We start from the raw sequence: 24520 nt of genomic DNA, 5'->3' as shown, positions 1-24520 counted from the left end.
ATTGTTCGTGGAATAATCTTTTCTGATACTCACTTTATTTGTGAGTGTGATTTTGTCAGTCAATCTGTACGTACCTAGATCAAAATGAAGTGTGTTCTTCTACTAAGTATAATTGCTTTAGTGGCTATTTCTTCATGTGTAGCCTCCGACCTCATAGTAGGAACCAGTTACAATGCTCATTTAACTTGGCAACAGAAAGCAGACTACATGGCCTTCCCATTTAAGAAGAGGGTTAAGGAAGTCTTCTATTCGGATGCCGGTCAGCAAATCATTAGGGTAAGTAATCATTTTATAAGTTGTTAGCCAATTAAATTTAAAAACCTACTGGGGAGGTAGTCCATCTAGAGCACCCGCTCGAATAGCACCTAGCCTTTCTCACCCATATTTGACAGATTCTCTTCGTGCACTAGGCTAGGTGCTATTCGAACGGGTGCCCTAGAATTCTAGATGGACTACCTCGGACTACCTCCTACTGGGTATGTTTTCCATTTCGGCTTTTCAAGAGGCCTCTAAGCATAAACCAAATTAGGTAGGTATTTAGGATTACGAAAAAGAGATGAAGCCGGTACAAAAAAATGATCTAAAAAGAAGTCATAATGCGAATAAAAATGTATTATTGCAGGGCATCATCGCCAGAGACTTGGATCATTCGGCTGCTATCGCTACCGTCACAGCTGGTGGTGTGGGCTTCCCCTTCGTAAACATCCGTCTGAAGAGCGAGCGAGGCGCTGGACTTCACTACCAGATTGAAATCTACGTTTAACTCTTAATGAACCAATGCGCTTTTTGTGAAATACCAATAATGATATAATCACTATTCAAATCAATCTGTAAATCTTGTTTTTTAAAGTTTACGCAATTTTTCTTAAATTTATAATCAAAAAACTACAATGTAATGAAGCAGATAGCCACATAAGTGTTCAACCTAATTGCAGGGTTTGTAATGTTTATTAAAAATATTGACATTACCTAATATTACCTATAATACCTACTTATTATCAAACATCTAAAGTTCATGAATAAATAATGATTGCGTGTTACTCGTGATTTAACTTTACCACCGTACCTATATAGTCTATCTACTACATATGTATTGTTATATTAATATCCAAACCCCGGGCCGTCCTCGCCGTCCAATGCTCTATAGAACTCATACCTCATATTTATTAGATATAACTTTACTAGTAGATATTCATAGTCCCGTATTGCCCTTATAGCAATTATTAGCATCTGCTCCGAACATCTCGTCTATGCGGTCATGGCGGCACATCCACACAAGCCTCGTCTCAAAAATCCTTTGCATGTAAAGATAAGACTGTATTAAAATCAGCGTGATTAGATACGCGAAAAAAGCCGCATTTTAATTAATAATTTAATTTAGGTAGGTAGGTACGTACCTAAATAATAATTAATTAACTCTTAGTATAAAATTGGGTAAGAACTAAGAGATATGGTTTAGAAACCATACCTCTGAGTATTGGTTGACTCGTATTTTGCTTAGGGCGTCAAGTTAACTTAATTCCTCAACTTCAGATGACTTTAGTTGCCAAGGGGAAGGTGAAGATTGGAGGACAGGGGTATACTTTATTGAACAAGGCCAAAACTTGGCAAAGACGCCCGGCAAATCCAAACAAATGCAGTAAGTTACAATTCCGTTTATTTTTATATATTATTATTAACTTACTTATCAGATAAATAAAATAATTTACTTTTAATGAAAACCATTGACAAACGGCCTAGGTATTCTAGAATTACTACTCAATCTTTTATGTATTGTCACATCTTTGTTCCTAGGAACAACGAATACTCCCTTATTGAGCGTGTATCCTGGTTCTGGTGAAAACGAAACTCTGTCGATACCGCGAGGAACCGACCTTTGGTTGTTTGACTCCAACACCTGACGTAGTTTGTTGATAACTGCGGCTTGCTCATCTCTCTCCATCTCGTTTATTACTATCGGCAGATTTGCAGCACATATCCACAGGTAAAACATTCCCACTGAAATAAAAAGTATCGTAAACAGATGGTAGATCATTTACTTATAAAATCGTAGTTATAATTAAGATATTAGGTCGTAATAACAGAATTTGGTAGGCCAGTGAATTAAAAGCGGAAGAGCGCATCATAGTCTTAGTGTGTCTAAGCAGTTAGTCTAAGCTGTAAAGCTTAAATGAGCGGTTCGTCTCCAGAATGTTTTTTAATTATCTTAATATGTTGATGTTATCATGAAAAACTAAAAATATTATAGCTTATTTATAGCCGATAGATAACCTAGGTATTACGTATTATATTATGTAAAAACGTAAGGAATACTTACAAAGTAAAAAACCACCTGCTACACTAGCGCCTATAAGTAAACCAATATCCATCGTGTTTTGTTTGATAAGAAGTAGACATGTAGCAACCAGCGTGGAGATCAAGATGAGTCGCAAAAATTCCAATATTATGTATGTGACCATCAACATATTGTTACACTTCCATGCGAACATGAAACATAAAAAAATAGCTAATTAATAAAACACCTTTAATGGCCTACTGCTAAGGCAGGGTAAATAAAATTATACAACTTATTTAGTTTCGAAAAGTTAGTCAATAAATAGCGTTCTAAACAATATTTACCGTATAGGCTCCGTATATAAAGAGTAAACAGACAATTATGTAGATGCATGTGAAGGTAATAATGAGAGAAAAGTATTTTTGTGGATCTGAAACAGAAAACAGCTCTGCGTAAGTACAGACACGTCTACAAAGCTTTCTGCCATAGAAAATTGGCTTTTACATTTTGTTGAGCTTACATATTTTATTTTTACTAAACTATTTTAATGCAGGTTTCATGGGGGATGAGGACGCGTATGTCCAAAATCCTAACTTTATTTCCTAATTCAATGGCATGATTTCATTTTAGACAATCGGTTTTGTTGCTACTTGTAAGAAAACTAAAGCTAAGCTTTATAATAATATGAGTACCAATACCTTCTTGTATACTTTCCAAATAACTTTTTGCGTAGATAAGATTAAGACCATTACTCCAATTAGAAATTTCGTCTTTGACCAATTGAATGTGACCGTATCCTAAACAGCACATAATTAATAACACGAGTGCCTGAAACTAAGAGTATAAATAAATGGGTAGGATCACTTTGGCCAATAGGTATGAAACTAAACTACAGAATTTTGCAATGGGAAAACGTACCAATGAAAATAGTCCAATTAAAATGCCCCCTAAGCGTAAAGAAAACCAAAAACAGCAACTGTAAACTAAAGCCATTTTTTTTATTAAACGATTGTGACACTATATAATTTGTCGTCTATATAAATTAACTGTATTAAAGGTACTGCTTCACGTTACAGCACACGGACATTAGTATGTCATGAACTCACGTTAACATAATAGCTGTAATAGCTACCATGAATCAATTCACTTTAATTGCTCGCGGTATCGATTTACTAGATCTTATCACAATAATGTGATTTTGGGGGCCTTTAATGAAGGATATTTGATTTAGGGATCCGCGTTCAGTTTTCCTATGAATAGTTTGATACTTACGTAGGTACTTACATACATACATAATAATATAGCGCTAGTTATACCCGAAGGTATATACTACCAGTGCCTCGAAAGGTCGTGGGTTCGATTCTACATGAAACAAAAATTAGTGCGATTCACAAATTAATAATTGTTTCCCCGCGACACAAGAGCAATTCTTAGCGCGGGAAAACAACTATTATTTTGTTGTTGTGGGCAGAGTTTTGCTTTTAAAACTAAAAAGTATGACACGTTACCAAGCACCTATCGAGAAATACTCAAATATAAATTAGAAAAGACCAAAAATAATTGACCCCACCCGGAAATCAAACCCGAGACCTCATGATTAACAAAGAGGCGGTTTATATTATATACAACCTACCTGTGCTTAGGTAGGTCATGATACTGCCAGTCTGTCAATAAACTCGACTATCCGCTACTATTATAGTGGGTTTTGCCTGGCCTGAGTTTTATTAAGTAGATAGGTACTTAGCCAAAGAGGTAGAATAGATACGTCCGCGTGTATAGCCGATGTAAGTCTTTCGGCAACTGTTGGTTATTGCTTACTCCCTAGCTTCCATCTCACGAGCTTATACCTAAATAATACACCTTTATTGCGATTTTAATTTCATCTTTTGATAATCGAGACACTTGTGGCAGATCTTTGATAAGTGCATTTATTTTTCAAAACACTAGTACCTACAGTAACTAATAAAATATTGCAATGCCTGACTGCCTACCTACACCATCAAAATTGATTTTGATTTATCAAGTTTAATATTTATTAAATACGACGGAAAACGAGTTGTCTTGTAAATAGTAATATTTATAATAAAATTTGGAACACATTTTTATCTTACATTTTTTAAAATCTTATATTAATTACATACTTGATCGATTCTCGCTTAATATTTGTTGATTTGACATAGGTCATCTCTAGTTGTCAGTCAAGTCATGTCAAATTCGGTAAACTGCGAATTTTCATTTTGCAATTTCATTTTCATAGATTTTTCGTGTGTGAAAGAAAGAATTTGTGAAATTTTAATATTTAATTTTGTAAACTAAAATATATGGGGAATTCATTATAAGTTGTATCTTATTTAGGTGATCTATCATCTCGCAAAAGGTGCGAGTGTCGCAATATAAATATTTTTTATCAAAGCAATGAATGAAGAAACCAATAACATGGAAACTACTGAACATTATGCACAAATTACATCACTACCTAACGAAATAATCGTTATGATACTTAAAAACATTAAAATTCGCGATATTATGAATTTTGGCGCAACTTGTAAACAATTTAATGATATCGTGTTATCAGATAATTGTTTGTGGAAGGAGAAGATGTATGAAGTGTAAGTTGGAGTATACCTACCTAGTACTAAAAATAGTACGATCTCGGTACTCATCAGTTTAAATAACGAAAATTCATAGAGGCAATACATTTTTTAAAACAGTTACAATATTTATGTTTAGGAAAAAAATTACTTCAATGCACTTATATACTAAAAAATTGATATTCAACTGTCATTTTTTATTGTAGATTGCCTAAAAACATATATGAGATTATCGAACAGAATGGAGATGGTAATTGGTATAATGAAGCAAAGAGATTTTACATTGTGACAAAAAACATTAGTGCAGAGCTAAAGAATATGTCACCTAAATTTTATTGGTAAGGATTAACACATAATATATTTATATAAAGTATAATTGTCTCACACCTGTGCAAGAGGCTCGTTCCAGAACGCAGTAGGGAGTAAGCCTTGAGTCCACCACCATGTATGTGTATGAATGGATCATAGCATCCCTTCAAGAACTGTTTTGGAGTTAGCTCTCTTAGTTGTGTATTCTTTTCACTATTAGATTTTATAAAATTTATTAGTATTTATAAAAACCTGTTAGTAATAATTAATCTATACTAATATCATAAAGCTGAAGAGTTTGTTTGTTTGTTTGAATGCGCTAATCTCAGGAACTACGGGTCCGATTTAAAAATTCTTTCAGTGTTAGATAGCCCATTTATCGAGGAAGGCTATAGGCTATATAACATCATGCTACGGGCATTAGGAGCGGAGTAGCAACGAAAAATGTTACAAAAACGGGGATAATTTTGACCCATTCTCTTAGGTGACGCAAGCGAAGTTGCGCGGGTCAGCTAGTAATCTTATAAAAATAATAGCAAACATTTTTAGTTATGAATTATCTCAGTTTGATAAATGCTACTAGTTTACATAAGTCAGTGCATGAGCAGTAAATAGGTGTTGGGAGATTATGGTGTGGAGAGTAGATGTTTATTTATATAAAAATACAACTTTTCTTCTTGCAATATTCTCTATTAGGTTCACAAGGAGTGCATATATGGATTCAATTTACAAACACTATAGTGACCTCTATGGTCTGGAGTCAATTCAGTCTATGAAGAAATAGAAATGATTTCATAAATATGTAATGTAAGATGGTATTCTACAAAGCTACAAGATTTATTCAAAATGTAACATTAAGTCTGATAAAGTACTACATAATTAAGAAAATCTAATTTTGGATGTCCCTTCTATTGGTATAGTTTTATTTGCATTTTTGTTATTGATTAAGATTAGGCCTAGAATATGTTATAATGTAACTTTACCTTTACTTACAGGCAGACTGGTAGTTTGACATTGCTGAATATAAGAGCATATTTCAAAGAAGCTACGCAGGACAGTTTTTCATTTTACTATGTTATAAATTTTCTTCAACATGCCATAGAACCAAATCTGAAATGTGCTGAAGTATCCTACTATCTAAAGTGAGTATGCAAAAATATGTTCTCAATTCATTATTATTTTTGTGTTCTTTTGCGAGTGTCCTAAAATTTGAAAAGCCATCATATATTGTTAAACAGCTGAATATAATAAGTTGAAGAAGCCTATATTAAAGTATTGTGCTTTGCATAAATTATTCTTGTGTGAAGTACATTTTTCCTAATTACTGATGAAGTATTCACAAATTCGACATCACAGAAAATTCACATGTATTCTAATGTCTCAACATATACTGTGTACATGTTCCATTGCAACTTTATTTTAATGATTCTTTCAGGGAGTATAACCTGACAGATGCTTATTATGCTAAGATTGTAGTTGGTCATTTAATGCACACATTCCTTACTTTGAAATGGGTGCAAGCACATATAAAAAATGAACTTACACCAAGTTTTGTGCTGAACTTTTTTCTTCAATGGATTGATACTAGAAGAATGTATTGGGATGAAGATATGAACAGACTTGTAAGTATTTTATATAGGTACACTTAAATTTAGTGTAAATACATGACAAAAATCGTTTTAATTGTAAAGATTTGTGTTAAATGTAAACACTTTTTATTAACAGCTAGATGGTTTGGCTGATCAAGTAGAAAGTATGTTTCCTAACAATATGTACGCGGCAGATAAAGAAAGCTGGAAAATTCGGGATAAACTGGCTGCTGGTCTCTTAAGCGAGGACCAAGTGCTGGGAGCTATAAGTGATGTCATTTATAATCAACATTCCATAAAGATAGCCCCAGGAGCAGGGATGGAAACTCTAGATGTTGTCAGGGTAAAAACTTGTTATTTTATAGGCGACAAACAAAAGCAAATGGGACTTTGTCATGCAATAATTCGATTGGGAATTAAGGGAATCGAACCCCAAGACGTTCTCGCAGTGATCATCATAACAGCTTATTTACGACTTACGACCTCGACTCAGCGCGAGGCGGTATCATCAAAATAATAATATGTATACAATCCTGTATTGCTGTAACACCAAAGTCGGGGCTGGGCCGTAATCATTGCTGTCCGTCGTCATTCAAGTAAGATTAGATTTATTCAGTTAATAGTAATAATTTATAATATTTTTATAGGTGTTTAGAGAAAAAAGATACATGAATTTAATATCGGCGGCGGCCACGTACCATGCAGTGGCTCGTCGTTGCGGTGTACATTGTGAATTGATAGTGTTTCCAAATCACTTGTATTTGGAGAAGCGCGGCCCGTTGGGTCACCCAAAGGATACGTTGAGGATTGACTTACATAACGGTACTCTTGGCCCGGTACGTCGATGCCCCTACTCTACAAGTACGGGCAGCAAGTTTCGTTTCAAACCCGATGAATTCCTCCAATATATTGTGTCGGCATTTCTTATGTCCTCGGGACCAGTTAAAAACGCGTAAGTTAATGAACTATATCTTTCTTTTAAAAAAGACAACAACCGCACTAAGAGTTGCACAAACAATTGCAAACACAGCACCGAACCCGAAACAATTATTCGTGGATCGCTCAATATAATTGTTCCGTGTGGGAAACCTACCCTACCCTACCCTACCTACTAAACCCTAAACTACTGCGCCACGGAGGCAGTTCCACATCTATGTACGGTGCGCTAGGGGTAGTCCAAACGACGGTATAGTTTCAAATTAGTACAATGATGTATACCCACACGCGCGAATATTCTTGTTCTACCGCTTGCAGATATATGTAAATATCAGTAAGAGATTAGGTGATCAATAAGTTGATAATCTAGTACTACATTTAGAAGTCCTTTAAACTATCCGGACTCCCTCATCGCCCCTTACACGCTGTATGTATGGAGTTAAAAAATAATCAAATAAATTTTACATTTATCTCTTCCACAGGGCGTCAGATAACGCAACGTTTTTGCTAGACTTTTTGGGCAATAATCCTGATGAAGACAACCCGTACCGTAATTTCCTGCCGCATCTGCTTCAAATTGATTACGTGTCGGACCATCCTCGACCTCTCAATATCAAATATGTAAGTGTAATAAATTGTTGTTGTGTATTATTGTTATGAAAATCGAAAGTCGAAACAAACCTATCTAGTGCCCCTCGCTCTAACATTTTAATGTAAGACATTGGCAATTACCTTTTTTTTTAAATCCTTACGTTTTATTTACAGATACACGATGACTATTTACGCATAATTAAGAAATTAGTAAACCTTAACAGAGGACCTCCACGTTTTAGTCGAGTGGTAAGTCAAATCACATAGATACTTATTATGGTCCCTGCTAACAAGAATAATATAAAAGTGGTCCCGGACTAAGAAAAGGTTGGGAACCCCTGGTTTACATGAAGTTTTAGTTTTATAAAACTGGCAAATGAAAATACAACAGTAGCAATTTATATTATAATTGAGACGGTAATTTATTCTTAAAAATCTAATTACGACGTTTTGTAGCCTGCAGTGAAAGAACACGAGCCTGCTGTTAAATTTGCCGTCGGTATGGTGGTATATCATAAGCTGTTCATGTACGCGTGCGTTATTCGCGCCTGGGATCGATCGTGCGCCGCTCAATGGCATTTACGCTCCGAATTCAAGAACTTACAATACGGCCTCAACCAGCCGTTCTACAGTGTCATTGCCCTTGACAATTCCAGCAGATATGTGCCACAAGGTTTGTGCACGTTCCCTTATTATTCAATTATCTTACACGTCACATAAGAGAGAATGGGTTATAATTTTCCCCGTTTTTGTAACATTTTTACTGGTACTTTGCTCCTGTTGGTCGTAGCGTGATGTTATATTATTATAGTCTATAGCCTTCCTCAATTCTCCTCTGTGGCGCGGTCGGTAGTATATGCGACTGCGGTGCGAGAGGTCTCGGGTTCGAATCCTGGGTCGGGCCAAAAAGTCTTTTCTGAGATTTTCTGTAAAGAATTTCTTAAAGATTGCCCGGAGTTAGGAAGTTGAGGTCGAAGACCTCCGTGCCTCGGAGAGCACGTAAAGCCGTCGGTCCTGCGCCTGACCTCTCACTGGTCGTGTCGGTTATCCGTCCCACCAAACTATGAGAGTGATGGAATAGAGAGTGTACCTGTGTATTGTGCGCACACTTGGACACTATAAACAAAGTCCTGCACAGATGGCCAGTTTCAATGAAACTGACCGCCGTAGCCGTATATCGGCTAGGAGGACATTATTATTAAATAGGCTATCCAACAGAAAAATATTTTTAAATTCGCACCAGTAGTCCCTGAGATTAGCGCGTTTAAATATACAAACTCTTCAGCTTTATAATCCATACTAATATTATAAATGCGAAAGTAACTCTGTCTGTCTGTCTGCTACTCAATCACGCCTAAACTACTGAACCAATTTGCATGAAATTTGGTATGGAGATATTTTGATACCCGAGGAAGGACATAGGCTACTTTTTACCCCGGGAAAATGACGCATTTCCCGGTAAAATTCAGGTGGCGAACGAAGTCGCGAATAATCAATATAATAATGACATTAGATTAACAAAATTCCGTTGTCATGGCAACTGTTTTAATGGCGGATATGCCTAGCGCGACTTCGTTATATTAAGAGATATAAATAATTTTAAGAATATTTTTCGTGAAAAAAAAGCATATTTTATATCATCACGCTACGAGCAATAGGAGCAGAGTAACAGTAAATAAGTGTTACAAAAACGTGGAAAATTCTGACCCATTCTCTCTTATGTGACGCAAGCGAAGTTGCGCGGGTCAGCTAGTATTAGTATAGATTTCAATTTACTTTCGCTTAAGTACCTACACTTTTTTGTCTAAAATAATAAGCATTTTTTTTTCAGAAAACCTTATGACGACGCAGTTAATAACTAGGCCTGAACATTTAGAAGAAAACCTTGGAAGGGAGTTTTGTGACTTTGATGGTTTCTGTTACATACCCGTCGCGGAAAAGAATGACGAATACCCGACAGACGAGCCCATAAGACAGATGCATCGAGAAAGAGCAAGAGTGATAGAGCTGGAATAGGGATAGGCATGATAACAGGGTACCTGATAAAAAAATTATTCTAAATAGTCCGTCAGATAGATTAAAAAGGGAGTACCTAGTAAACTGTAAGATATTATTATGTATTGCATTATTTTTATGTTCAGGTAAATATGGAAAAATACCTACCTACTAATTTAATATTTTCGAACTGAGTAGACTCTGTTGGCTCGGCCACGTAGAGGGAATGCGAGATCGTGGTGTTAAGAAAGCGTACTTGGGTCGACCAACAGGACGCCGCCCTGTCGGGCCCCCAATATACCGCTGGAAGGATGTAGTGGAGGCGGATCTGAGGGAGCTTCAAGCCGGTGATTGACAAGAAGTGTCGGAGGCCAAGACACATTTTGGGTCCTTGAGCCAACGGAGTAAGTAAGTAAGTAACTGAGTAATGATTAGGTACTACGAAACAGCGTAGTTCCTATTATTTTTGTTCCCCTTTGTATATTGTGTATATTTTTGTATTGTATATAGTTCTTTTTTAATATTACCGATAAATAAATAGGTAAAGGAATAAGGTAGATTGTTTTTTTTTATTCAACATAAAAAACTGACGTCACCTTAACCTGAAATTTTGAATTACTGCATCAGAAAGGTATCAATATTCATTTTTAATAGGTGTGTGACTTTATTAGGTATAAGAAAGTTATATTTTTAATTAATAAGTGTAACATGATTCATATATGTATTTTATTTTTTTTACGTACCTACCTAATGGGGATTATTGAACTTTTTAGTTCATTTATCCCCATTAAATAAAAATATTGGGTCAACGGGGAATAGTGAACAAAAAGTTCAATAATCCCCATCAATGGGGATCATCCAACGGGGAAAAGTGGAATAAGCCCCAAAAAGGTATAGTATACAAAACACAGGAATACAAGTAGCAGTTATCGAAAAATCGGGAAAGCCAGCATCGTTAGGTACGCAGAACGTTTCTATTTTAAATTAATGTTAAGGCGAATAATAATAAAATACCAAAATGTACAAATTATTTTATTTATTAATTCCTTTGCGGTGCTTAATAAGTTGCTGACAATTTAAGAACGAGATCTTGTAGTTAAACATTATTATTTACATTTAATGTGTGCTAGGCTTTGCTTCCTCCTGTTTAGTAATGGCACTATCTACTAATGAAAAGCAGGTTCGGTTGCGCTACATAATATTGACTTATGATAACTGTACATCTCCGTCAATTATTTTGCAGCAAAAACATTAAGTACTCTTTACCATAATAGCCTGGAAAATAATTTAAATACCGTTAATACAGCATCGGTAATTTATTTGACTCGGTACTCCGCAAATGTAGTCCCTCCTCGTTCTTAACTGAACTGTCATAACTAACTAGAAACATGTTCGCAGCTGGTAAATAAAAAAAACGTGATATTTTCAATGCTCATGGTTCACAGCTGGTCATAAAAATTCAGTGACAGAAGTAGACGAAAACAATATTTGGATGTACCCTGGGCAAAAACAACTAACTTACAAAGCTATTTTTTGGCAAACACATATAAGTAAAACACGCATAACTTCTTATTTTCAGATATTTTGGGATTTTGAAATATTATTGGACACTGCTATCTACTAATATCCGAAGGGAGATTTTGTCTTCCTAAAGGCCGAATAGCACGACTTATGAGGATAAAAATTTGCTCCATCTATTTAGATTATTATATCACGATAGATTATATGAATGTAGATATACGGAAAGTGTAATATTTTTAATTATTTGACACACCTATGTCTACAGAATTGGACCAACTACTTATTTTTATATATGCTTTTGAAACTTATGTTTGCTACACTGAAATGTTATTAATAAGTACCACTTAGTAAAAATACGCAATTGATATTGAAAAATCCGACAATAATTTTCCAATCAATTAAAGCTTTTCTATCAACATGAAGTCTTACATATTATATTAGCTACGAAATTAAAATGCCATCAATTGAAATTACATTCTTAATTATTTTGAATTTTCACTCAAATAAATCGAAATACAACTTTCAACAGAACGCTGTAAACAAAATTCGAATTATAATAACTGTGATTACATGTCTATACCCTATTCGCTAAGAAAAATAAAACTTACGTTGGCAGCAAATTAATGAATATCGTCGCAGTGCACTACGTAAATAAGATAACTGTGTCATATGATAATTAAATTCAAACTCATTAGCGGAGTCAGAGATCAGCGCGTAAACATGCGACGATACACGGAGCGAGACTTACTGTTGAGCAATCAATACTCTATCATCTCACCCTAACTATCATTATATTATGTTAACATAAGTAGGTATAGAAAGCAAATAGTAACCTATTTTAACTAAAATTAGATAGGCATATTTTAGTGAAGACATTTCCACCACTTAAAATTTACAGTGACTGGAACAACATGTTTAAATAAAGCAAAATTAAATTATAAGTTGGAACTCATAAATCGCGTAACATGTTGAGTACATTTGGATCAAGTTTGGTTACAAGCTATTACATCATTGTTTAACTATATGTTAATGATTGAGGTACGCCATTGACAGTCTTTGATTTCAGGACCCCGTTCTCGTAAGACATTACTGTCTCCCGACCATTTTCCGTCACCCTGCAACAAGATAATGTACAACATTAAATACATAATAGTAATACCTGAAAATATAGAACAGTTAATTAGTTAAGCCGAGCGACCGAGTCAATAGTATGATTAACTTTCATAGTATTTTAGTGACCAATGAGTATATTTCATGGTAGGGGCATTTTACAATAAAATTACTTATAGCCTGAACCACTTACAAAACACAACATATTATATTCTGATGTAATGTTATTGCGAATTGAACGTAACAATACAATCAATGTAATAATGCCACTTTCCCTATAGGATTATTTATACATATTCTATTACATAAATAAAGTCCCCATTATGAATAATCACTTACTAACTTTGTTATTTATGTTATGACGACAGTCATTAGGGATATGGCGTAACAAAGAAAATTGTCTTGGTCCCTTTAGGATAGCCTTTAACTATTTTATTGCATAACTTTACACTGAGCGCAGTGCATTAGCGATATTATGTGCTTTACTGGACATAAGGTCTATGACCCCAACTACAACGGTCATAGAAAAATGATTACAATTTAATGTCCACATTTTGATCCCACAAGTAGCATTAATCACAGCTCTGTCACAGGAGCAATCGAAAAACTGTAATTACTGATTTCGTCAAACTAGGTCATGGCCGCACTCGATCATTACGCTTTCAATATTTAAGCATACGGTACTCTGTTGCTGTTTCATGTCATTACACATATACACATTGTGCACACACGTCGCCCGTGGTAATGATTTATTTACTCTCTTTTTTTTTCAATGACTACATAAAATTATGTACCTAATATCTATTAAACTTTAAGTATTGCCGTTAAAACAGAGTTCACACCAATTCATTAATTACATTGGTTCCCCCTTTGCAAGAAAAAAATATTTATTGTTATTTATCATTAAAATGTAGACCAGCTACTTTCGAAAGGCTTCAGCACCTACTGGGGTCGGTATCGATATCCCAGTGGTATAATTGATCTAGGACATGGCTATCAACTATAAATCTAAACATAATTAGTTCTCACTTTTTGGTCGTAATCTTCTTCCCGTTGACGACACGCGTGGTGGTGGTGGTACTCCTCATGTTAGCGCTACCAGGCCCCGCCAATGAACTATTGAACGTCGAGAATGAAGTGAATGTGTTTCCGTTTGATGCGGCGTGTGCGAAGATATCGTCGAGCCCGTGCATGCCGAAACCAAAGGGACTGAACAGGGATGAAGTGAGTGAAGTGCTCGGGTGACTCCGGCGACCGTGCCGTGGGTGATGTCCGTGGCCATTAATTTCTGAAAATAATAATTTTATTACTGGATTTACAGATATAATTTATGTAATTTAATTCCAAAAGTACTAATTATAACTTAGAACCGACTTTGCTGCAGAAGATTTTAAAAATTACTTTAAAATATTAAGTAGGTATGGCTCACCAGCAAATAAATCGCCAAATGGAGATCCACCGAAGAATTCTCTGAACACCTCCTCGGGATCTCGGAATGTGAACGGGAAACTAGCGTAACCGAAGTCGTAATCTTCGTCGGCGGCGGAGCGCCTGCCTCTGCCATTGTTTAGCCCTTCCTTGCCATACTGATCGTACACCCGCCGTTTCCTCTCTGGAAAAATAAATAACAATTTAATTATTACATTTGACAAATATAAAAAATGTTTCTCATAGAAAACTAGATACAGCAACGATAAAACGTGTTATGGAGAAAAAGTTAAAAGATTAACAGATCGAGTGTTCGCTTCAATGAACTCGGGCACATAGCAGCAAAACAAACAAAAATGATGTCACCGTTGCACGGATCTTCGGCAGAAACGACCTTAACTGCGTCTGACGTGATTCCTAGGCATTCTTTGATCATATCATATTTTTATTATATCAAATACTAGGTAATGGTCAGTTTAACTTGTTCGGTTGACAAAAGCCGGTACTTGGTCTTTGTATTTCACCGCAACCACTAATTAGACTACTGATTTTAAAATAAATATTAGTTGTTTCAAGACGACAACTTTCAAAACCTGTAGTACGTGACTGTCTACGTGACTGTCCAATATAAACTAATAACGTGGGGTCACGTAACGTAATTGAATATCAGTAAACAGTTAAACACCCCTCGCAAACGAAATGGTCTTAAAAGCCAACATTATAATAATTCAGTTCACCTGTGTTTACTAAATTGTTAAATGTATTTAGTAGAAGTGTTATACCTACACCAGTAAACGATCAAATATATAGATAATAAAATGGGAGCTAACTAACTATATAAAAGATAAATTATGCTACGAGGTCTATAACAGATCGTATTTACTTCAGTTGACGAAATAACATAGATACATAATAAAAGTTGAAGTATTAAAAGAAAACAAATACATTATAATATGTAGACTCGTATCCAACAGCCCGTATGTCAGTAAATATTAAGCGTTATCATTATCGCTCTTTAGGTATGTTGTAATCAGTGGATATCATAATCAGTTAACTGAAATAGTACCATAATTACCTTTGTAGTTGTATGAAAAGTAAAGAATACGTAGATATGCGTATATAGGTAATGACATTGTTTTTGAATACTCTAAGTAAATAGGCAGGTAGGTTGTTCTTCAAAATACAATTTTATTTAAAGGTCAATCTAAAACATTACTGCATATTTGATTTGCAGTTATCGTACCTATACCATGGAAAAGCAAAAAGCAAAGAATTCAAATAAGCGAGTAATTTTAATAGTAAAAAACAATACACGCCAAATATTTAGAAATTAAGTCAAGGTTGAGTGCGGCATGAAGTATGAAATTAACCTCCTCATAGACGTAAGAAAACATTATGGCAGTGGTATTTAATGCTTCTAGCAAATTATTCAGGGTTTGTAAAGTTAACTTTAAGGTTCAATTATTAGCTAAACTAAAGAAACCTCCTTGACCGACATACTTCGTTTTTATATTCTAATATAAGACGATTGACCGCAGCCCTACCTATACAGCACGATTGCACATTTTTTCAGGATTTAGGCAAAAATGTGACCGTGAGTAAAACATATTTAAGCAACGACTTTCAAATTGACCTTCTTTAGATGATTCTAAAAATCGGGTCATTGTCACTTGAGTACTATTAATTGCATCTGTGATAATACTCTATTTATAAAATGTCAATGACTGAATGGTTCCCAAATACAAGTCTACCTCTAACAATGGCGGCTGTTATGATTTGGCACAAATATAATTTTACTTTCTAGATAAGTGAAAACAATACGAGATATCAGCAGCTTATCATTATTACCTATCTATGTCGAGTTACATGTGAAAATAAATAAAGAATTGCCTTGCAAATGGCAGATGCAAGTCCTAAGTCTTACATTCCGACCAAAATAACTAGAATAAAATGATTGAACTGCTGCAGTGTGGCTGTGCTGTGTCGTATGTAGCCAAGGCGGAACGTACTAAGCAAAATCGATCGATAGAATAGCTAAGCGAGCGTCGGACCGTGGAAAAATACTACTGCTGAGGTGACGCCAACCCCAATAACTCCGGAATAAGGGAAGGAAAATCCTAAAAGTGCCTATAAAAAAACCCGTAGCTGTTTCCAGAAAATGCTATTAACTGTACTAATTAAACGGTAACAATCTTCCTCGACTTCAAAGTACCGTAACCAATGACTCGCCAAATATATGTATAACCATTTTATTCATCATCGGTGAGGTGAATCATTTTGTGAGTGGGAGGATATATTTGTAATTTGCTTATTATGAATATAATATTGACTTTAACGTTAAAACTAAGTGTAAGTTAGGACCTGCACGTCAGGATTATAATGAATGACTTGCCTAACACGCAATAGACCCTAGCCGTCGATAACTACGCGTCGAACAGGAATTATTTTGTGTCATTGACTCGAAAGGATAAGAACGCAACAATAAGAAATTGCACCATTCGGTCGATAATCAACAGAAGTAATTTAATAAAACTGGAATATCTATGGATCTTCCACCTTATCATGCATTTTGGAAATAAACATTTTACTGTTATAGGTCGCAAATTCTAAGTTGCAATATTTCACACGGCCAGATGACGAAATACACTTAACATAATTATTAACCAAACCAAAAAGGGTTATGCATTCCATATTACCAAAGGCCCATTGTTATGTTAGGAAACAATAATAAAACTTACAAAAATAAGAAACTGCAACATTATGCGCAATCGTTATTAGGATTCGCTCACACGAAACTCGCTTGTTAGCAGCATTACAACCAAAACATTGTAATTGGTTAAGCATAGGGTGTTCTCAAATCTGTTCTGAACATTATCACTAATATTCCATTCCATGAACTGGAGTGGAGCTCCAATGGAGATACAAAAAATGATAATATTCACAACTACTAAGCTACTGCTTCATTAAACAGACAGCTACCAAAAAAGCGGTGGAATGGCGTGTCTCCGAAAAACCCTTTGAAGTTAAAGTGCCGATGCCCATTGACTCCATTCTTGCTTGTATATCTGTGTGCGTGGTGACTGGATCCCCGTGCATCATAAACTTTCCGCTTGTTTGCTACCCAACAATAAAAATCAATATATACTACCATAAAAAGCAACCGATACCTACTACAGTTTGTTTAAATAATTATAGTTACTGTGACACAATAAATAATGAGGTATGTATTACATACTATAATTAATATAATACATTGTTTAAATCATTACATTTTAAGGATAAAATGATAGCTAATACAAAAAAGTATTACATGCAAATTCGAATCGCTAGCAGCAATATAATCACGAAAATACAGTTTGTAAACTAAATAGATAACAGTTTAAAGAAAATAATTTCATTTATCATTTAAAAAATAGTTATATTCTGTATGTACATAAACATATTTAGACTTGACTATTGAGTAGCTGTAGTATTACTTTAATTCTATCATTACTAAACTGAACATAAAAATTAAATGAATAATGTAGTGAAATACAGATAAATAGAATAATGAGGGTAAGAAGATTACTATAACAGTATAATTAGAATTAATTTGGAATTTGTAAATAAATTAAATATATTTAAGTTACCCTGATAGTATCAGCTAAGCAAATTATATTTGGACAACATTGAATACTCCAGCTAAACAAACATATAGGTATATTTAACTATACACAGAGTAAAAGATCAACGTGATATGAACTCACCATCTGAGAGAACTTCATAAGCCTCTGATATTTCCTTGAATCGTCTATTTGCTTCATCAGCGTTGTCTGGGTTCTTATCGGGATGCCATTTCAGTGCTAATTTTCTGTAACTATCAAACAAAACAACAATATTATTGTTTTGTATTTAATATGACATAATATTGTGATGTGGTAAAGTTTTACTTTATTGAGGTTACATAAAGTAAGGATGAAACATCAATGTTATTATACAAAATCCTATAATGTTTTAATTATGTTAAAAAGAGATTCAAAGGAAAATATATTTGAACACTCATTCAAGTGAGTAGTTATATATCTGATCATAGCATTGTTTGTTATTAGGAAGATTTATAGGTATTCATATTAAATGAGCAACTTACGCTTTTTTTATTTCTGCCTCGGAGGCAGTCCGAGTAACGCCCAGTACCCTGTAATAGTCCACCATCTCTGGTCTCCCTCAAGGGGCTGTTGAAGATCTGAAAACAAAAGAAATACTTATGTTTTAAATACAACAAGACACATATAATAAAAAATATAACTAAACAAGATTAAAATCTACTGTGTAATTTCTAAGGTCAGTTATTACTGTTTTAAAATGTAATGTAAATAATTCTTGCAATTCAATTCTATCCACTTACAGAGTATTCACCATATTCGTTAGGCTAAGGATGTAATGATAACGGAAAGAACAAGAAATGTGCGCATACACTGTTCATATTAACTTAGTCCTTACAATAATATGAAGTTTGGATTAGCAGGAATTTACTATTTTTGACACAAAAGCACAGTACATTATATGGATACAGGATACAGTTGAGTCTGTTACAATGTATCAAAAAATTTAAGTATAATATTTATACCAAAATTTCAATAACCTCATAGTTTTCGGCCTAACAATAAAATAAGTGCACAATAGCAATAACCACGAAATACAGGTTACAAACAATCTATAATGCGTCCATGAAATAAGCTAATGCAATAAATCACACTATTTACGTTATGGACGTCGCTATATATTTTAGAGATTTCATTTTTTGCGAGTGCTTTGCGATCAGTATAGCTCAAGTTACTCATAAAGCTTACCCAAAGTAAAATCTGAACATAAAATTTTCAATGATTACGGGAATCCAGTACCACGCACAAAATATTGGGAGAATTTTTAAAATGGATGTTTCTTTTTTTGTAAGTTCGCCAAATTCCTCAAACTCAAAACACAAAATAACATTCCATTTTCATCGACACACAAAATGTCACTTTATTTTTTTTTAATATCAATGCAAAGATGTTGGCAATACTAAAATTACTATTTATGAGTTTTGTTAAAGGCTGGTCAGGTCGTCGGTAGGATAAGTTTATATAATAAACATTGTGAATAGGTCTAGGCTACTACCTGTATTACTTTCAATACTGGATCATTATGGACGGTAAAACATGCAATCGCATATAATTATTATATTATTAGTCATATTAATTTATATCTGCATTCTTACAGTATTTATTTAAATTCAACAACATCCTCATCAACAGTATTGTTTTGTAAGGAATGTTATGTGTCTCTCATTAAACATGTAAAAATATTCCTGAGCCTCAAAACCTGCTCTGGTAGCATGTAACTGGCAATACCAAAAAGGTTTACCCCCATGTCGATGAGAGCGCGCGCACGAAACCAAGAATTTGCAAAAATGGTGGATCTGAGTTAACGTTTGTAATTAGGGATAAAAAAGATTTCATATTGCAATAAAAATATGCCTTAACGTCTTACGAGTTGAACCGGTAACCAAAATTAAATTGCAATACCGAATGTTTAAGACGAACAGTCGAAAATAGTCGAAATTTAACATGATAACAACATTATCTTGTCCCAGTTTTACGATATTATTTAGTTCCGGGTGAACAACATCGGTATTATAACCGAAAAGCGTTATGAGGATAGCAATACTTATTACCTCTTTATTAACAGAACTGATCTTTATAAACCCGCGCGAGAAACATAGCATATATCTCTGGTTTAGTAGTACCTACCCAATTTATTGTTATTTTTCGTGTCTTATTTGCCACAGAAATAAATATCAACTGTAATAAAAATTGCAAGCACCTCTCTATTCGGTTCGAAGATAAAGCTATGCATGAATCAGACAGGCGATAGACATACAACACTTGCATTATGGACGAACCAAAATTCAAACAGATTAGTTGCCGCAAATGAAAACGCATCTTCTATTATTGACATGATTGTCTCTATCCTTTATGTTATAAATACGGAAGTATCTCTGTTTTCCTGTTACGCTTTTACATGTAAAAGCGAAACATACTAGAAAGGAAATGAGCTACTATTTAATAAACATAATTACGAAGTGAAGTGCTGAAAAGCAATAACTTGCTTAGTAAAAAATGTGTAAAGGTTCTCGACCCTCTGTTTCAAAACACCGTTCTTCACTGGTGTCTTCTATTTCGACCTTAGCTATTCCTAATCCAGACAGGCAGACAAATAACCTATTTATTACTCACTAACAATAATGTATTATGTTTAAGTATATTGTCCATATTATTAATAATCATACGTTATAGTTTTATATTTTTTAATAATTTACGATATTTCTCACATAAACGTGGGACAGGCTACAGATTAATAATAAACCACGCATGACTAAAACATGACTCGTGTGATTGCATCCTGAAATCATCAAATCAATCATCTTTAGAGCGGGCTGTATTTGTTTTGGACAATGATGTTATTATTGGTTGGGAGAATAAAGAAAGCAAACTGCCTAGGTGTTCGGTAGAATACCTACATGGATGTTTTCTGAGTACCTGTATCCTGTTATTTACGTAACTGAGCACTACAACATTCCTCTTCTTGAATAATAAGCATCAAGTTGCGAAGATATGGATCAGATTAAGGCCCGGCGCAAATTTCCAGCTTCAACAAGGAAAGCCTTTGACATCAGTACCTTCAAGTGCACTGTCGGATCGGAAACAAGGCCCTTAGGGATGTCGAGGAGCCCTTAGTTACTAAGGCTGATTATGGGCGCCGGACCCAGCAACTAAAACCTCGTTAGAACTAATAAATCGTGTCTAAATTCCTAAAACTTTATCATATCCGATTCCTTGTTTTGATCAAAACTCCAATTCTAGCGATCGTCTGCAGGGTAAATTACGTAGGAACATTATAATGTGGGAGTGAATGCACGTGTAGCAAGTTTATTCTATACATTCATACACTTAGCGAAACATCTAGGTACCTATCTCAACAAATTGAATAATTGCATTTGACATTTTAAACATAACTTTATCATTAGCTTTGTTTGTTTTACTGTGTTACTCATGACTAACAGCATTTAACAGAATATGCAAGTGTGTACAGTGTTGACTAGTCGTAAGTGCCTCGCTAGGTAGGTATGAAGCTTTATGCATGCATTAAACTCTGTCTGATAGTCTGAGGTCAGCATACTACGATTCGTGGAAATGGAAACTTAATGGTTGTCGTATAGATGTACTAAGTGCGACGTTTAGGCGTAACTTTATGTAAAGAATCGTACAGCTTTGTTTTCTTAGTAAATCAATAGATAATACAATCATCCGGTATGAAAATCACTATTAAACTCATCAACATTACAATTATTGTTGATATGAGGTTATTATGTACTCAGTTACATTCGTATCTATATTTTGTTGCACGGTCAATAAGGGATGACTTGTCTCAAACATATGCCAACAATCGATCAGAGGATTTAAATAAATAATGTATCACGCTGCGATAACAATAACGGTAAAATCATACCTAATTTGAAATAATGTAAATGGTTGAGAGCACTTTTAATTCTTCAATAGCTGTGGGTGGTGGGCGACATCATTTTGCCTTGCTATACTGTTAATAATTAACATAATATTGAGTCACGTGGTCTTTTAAACAATGGGGATCAGTTCAAAAACCCTCCACGCTGCCTTTGATAACTTGCCAACCGATACGTAAAGCAAGCAATTTTACGGGGGTGAACGTAACATTATTTATCATTTTCCATTTCCAATATTAACTTTTCTTTTATTAGTATTATTTATATTCAAAGTACCTACCCCGAGCAATCTAATAAACAATAACCCAGCTTGTTAGGCCGAAACGTTATTTGGTCGTTACGGCTGCGCGTCTAGAATAATCTGGATATTACCATAGCGTGTTGTTTATATCGGCAATTAGGTAAGTATTACTTCATAACAATTATATTTACATACCTGTAGCTAATGTGTTAGTTGTACATCGTAAGCACTTAATTTAACAATTCATATAAAAAGAAAATCAGCTGTGTTATTAATCTGCTAGACCGGGTTGACAATGCTTTTGTTTTTAATGTTGTGGAACGGAATTCGTAGCAATAACTTAGTGCTTGTGTGTATTTGGGCTTTAAACATCGACATTATTTGCGTAAACAAGGTAAATTGTCGGACCAGAGAGACAAACAACAAAGTTGTATCTACGTAGCGAAAGCCGCGTACATACCTTAGCGATAAAGTCATATTGACCAAAATAACCCTAATGAATTAGTATTAAACAGTTGCTAGTAATCTAATTTAAAATTATTATACTCTTCTCTCATTCAGTTGTTTTTAAACCACGAGGACGGACTCGACAAGACTTTAGAGGGCGCCACTTAATATTACCAGTAAGCTGTTATTGTTTAGTTTGTTACGTTATCCAATAAATGTCATTCATAGCCTCATCGTTAACTCAAATGTTAAATCTAACCTTCTAACATAGGACAGCTTTAAATCCTTTATGTAACGTAATAATCGCTAAACGTTCCCTTTCTTTATGAAACAATTTGTTTGATGCTAAATATTACAGTTGAACCTACTATAACGTCAGTGTCATATTTCACAGACACAACATTGACGGAAAATTATTAGCTTGCTGCCATAACATAATTACCAAACTATATGCAATGCTGTATTAGGTCCCCGCGAATCCTATGTTTCTGTGTAGTGTAGGTAGGTAATAGACACGAACCTTAAAATAACATTGGCTCTTCCGGTGACTATATCGTTGGTGCCAACCACGGATAGCAAATGATCTCCACCTCCACTAGTGAATCTCCGCGTACTTAGCACTTCTCAAATTTCTTCAGTCTTATGCAACTTTTGTTTCGTTCACCGATTATTGTACTACACACTATCACGTTTTATATCGAACACACTTGCACTAAATGGATGACTGATCTTGTCCAATGACACTTGTTTTCAATCTGCATGAGTAACCAATAACACAATAATCAATTCATGTCGTTATAAACAAAATTACCAGCAAACGGAAAATTTCTGCACACAAAATCGATAAAACACAGATTCACAGTGGTGTCAGTGTGGGCACGATAAGACAAAGCGTAGGTAGAGGTAGCGGTAACGTAACCGCACCTAGTACAAACGACCCGAGCGCACGTTTTCCATCGACTGACATTCGGAGACGCGAATACTAACGAACGACTCACGAATGCCAACGAACAGCGGATACACGGCACAATAATAGCGCTAGTAGCGCTCACCAGCTGACGTGCGTGTGAAGGACAAACCAAACTGGAGGTGTAACAATCATAAAACATTCTAAGATGGTTGCACTTTTAGAGGAACAAACAATCAATTATTTGCAATTTGTAGTCTGCTCTCATTCATGGATGCGCGTATTGACAGCATCCTTCAAACTGGTTAGATTCTATTTCTTTTGTCCAGTCAACTAACTCGTCAGACGACTCTAAAATAAACAAATGAAAACTAAACAGTGATAAAAATATCTTAGTTATTACTTAACTACCTATTAAGCTTAAAATACACGTCTTTGCTCTATCCAATTATTCTTGTTTTGTATTTAGAGACCAAACTGCATGCAGATATCTAAAATACTTGTTACATTTTTGACCAGTATTTCAAAATAAAGATTAAGTAATTAAGTAACAATTTGTTAGTGTAGCTCGATTCCATAAAAAGAAAACCTCCATGGCCTTACAGAACAAATAATTATGCATGCCTCTAGAATCAGACTGTTTACGCCTACTGCTTTCAAGTAAGCCTTAACAATGCAACAAACGGTGGATATTCAGATCATCATCACAATTAGTCACAACATTCATGAATGTTAACAACAGAGACATCCAACAAATTGTCTTTGTCCACAGTTAATTTGACTCAGAGTTCTTTCTTTAAGTCAAACATAAAAATGATAATCAGAATGCAGATAAGTCATTAATATATTACACAGCTTCATTCGGCCTTCGAGAGACCGGTCGCGGTACAGTCACTACAGCTGATACGGTAAGACTCACTTACGTCATTACATGCTAATAATGTGACTGGGTGACAGAAAATTTCATTCAACTTCTGTTTTAGGTGACTCAGCTTCAATCAAACACGCTTTTCCGTTGTTATCTTTAATTGTGATTGTCA

General features: G+C 34.8%; 4 protein-coding genes across 7 annotated transcripts; 2 read left to right on the top strand and 2 right to left on the bottom strand.

Annotated features, from left to right (window-relative positions):
• Positions 1-5: 5 nt before the first annotated feature.
• Positions 6-1040, top strand: LOC142972379 (uncharacterized). Its single transcript, XM_076113459.1, has 2 exons — positions 6-276; positions 623-1040. Exons 1-2 carry the CDS (start codon positions 85-87, stop codon positions 761-763), a joined length of 333 nt encoding a protein of 110 aa, XP_075969574.1. The 5' UTR covers positions 6-84; the 3' UTR covers positions 764-1040.
• Positions 1041-1711: 671 nt separating this feature from the next.
• Positions 1712-3268, bottom strand: LOC142987852 (uncharacterized). The gene is made up of 5 exons (XM_076136791.1): positions 3194-3268; positions 2974-3109; positions 2620-2705; positions 2318-2474; positions 1712-1998 (listed from the first exon to the last, which is right to left on the bottom strand). The coding sequence occupies exons 1-5, from the start codon at positions 3266-3268 to the stop codon at positions 1712-1714; spliced, it is 741 nt and encodes a 246-aa protein (XP_075992906.1).
• A 1213-nt stretch (positions 3269-4481) lies between these two features.
• Positions 4482-10843, top strand: LOC142972377 (F-box only protein 21-like). 2 transcript variants are annotated; one of them, XM_076113454.1, is made up of 10 exons: positions 4482-4884; positions 5073-5204; positions 6171-6317; positions 6611-6797; positions 6901-7107; positions 7412-7716; positions 8183-8321; positions 8466-8540; positions 8748-8964; positions 10123-10843. In XM_076113454.1, exons 1-10 carry the CDS (start codon positions 4691-4693, stop codon positions 10305-10307), a joined length of 1788 nt encoding a protein of 595 aa, XP_075969569.1. In that variant the 5' UTR covers positions 4482-4690; the 3' UTR covers positions 10308-10843. The 2 variants fall into 2 exon arrangements, with proteins under 2 accessions (XP_075969569.1, XP_075969570.1); XM_076113455.1 differs by lacking the exons at positions 4482-4884; positions 5073-5204 and adding an exon at positions 5955-6089.
• Positions 10844-11305: 462 nt separating this feature from the next.
• Positions 11306-23555, bottom strand: mrj (DnaJ heat shock protein family (Hsp40) member B6 mrj). 3 transcript variants are annotated; one of them, XM_076113456.1, is made up of 7 exons: positions 23094-23555; positions 18472-18567; positions 18092-18201; positions 17325-17462; positions 14347-14529; positions 13947-14205; positions 11306-12922 (listed from the first exon to the last, which is right to left on the bottom strand). In XM_076113456.1, exons 2-7 carry the CDS (start codon positions 18534-18536, stop codon positions 12823-12825), a joined length of 855 nt encoding a protein of 284 aa, XP_075969571.1. In that variant the 5' UTR covers positions 18537-18567; positions 23094-23555; the 3' UTR covers positions 11306-12822. The 3 variants fall into 3 exon arrangements, with proteins under 3 accessions (XP_075969571.1, XP_075969572.1, XP_075969573.1); XM_076113457.1 differs by lacking the exon at positions 23094-23555 and adding an exon at positions 19175-19324; XM_076113458.1 differs by lacking the exon at positions 17325-17462 and having other exon boundaries at positions 23094-23550.
• Positions 23556-24520: the final 965 nt, after the last annotated feature.

Source organism: Anticarsia gemmatalis, chromosome 4 (assembly GCF_050436995.1).
Source record: "Anticarsia gemmatalis isolate Benzon Research Colony breed Stoneville strain chromosome 4, ilAntGemm2 primary, whole genome shotgun sequence".
NCBI lineage: Eukaryota > Metazoa > Arthropoda > Insecta > Lepidoptera > Erebidae > Anticarsia > Anticarsia gemmatalis.
The sequence above is the reverse complement of the archived record's forward strand: the minus strand, read 5'-3'. Positions and strand labels throughout refer to the sequence as shown.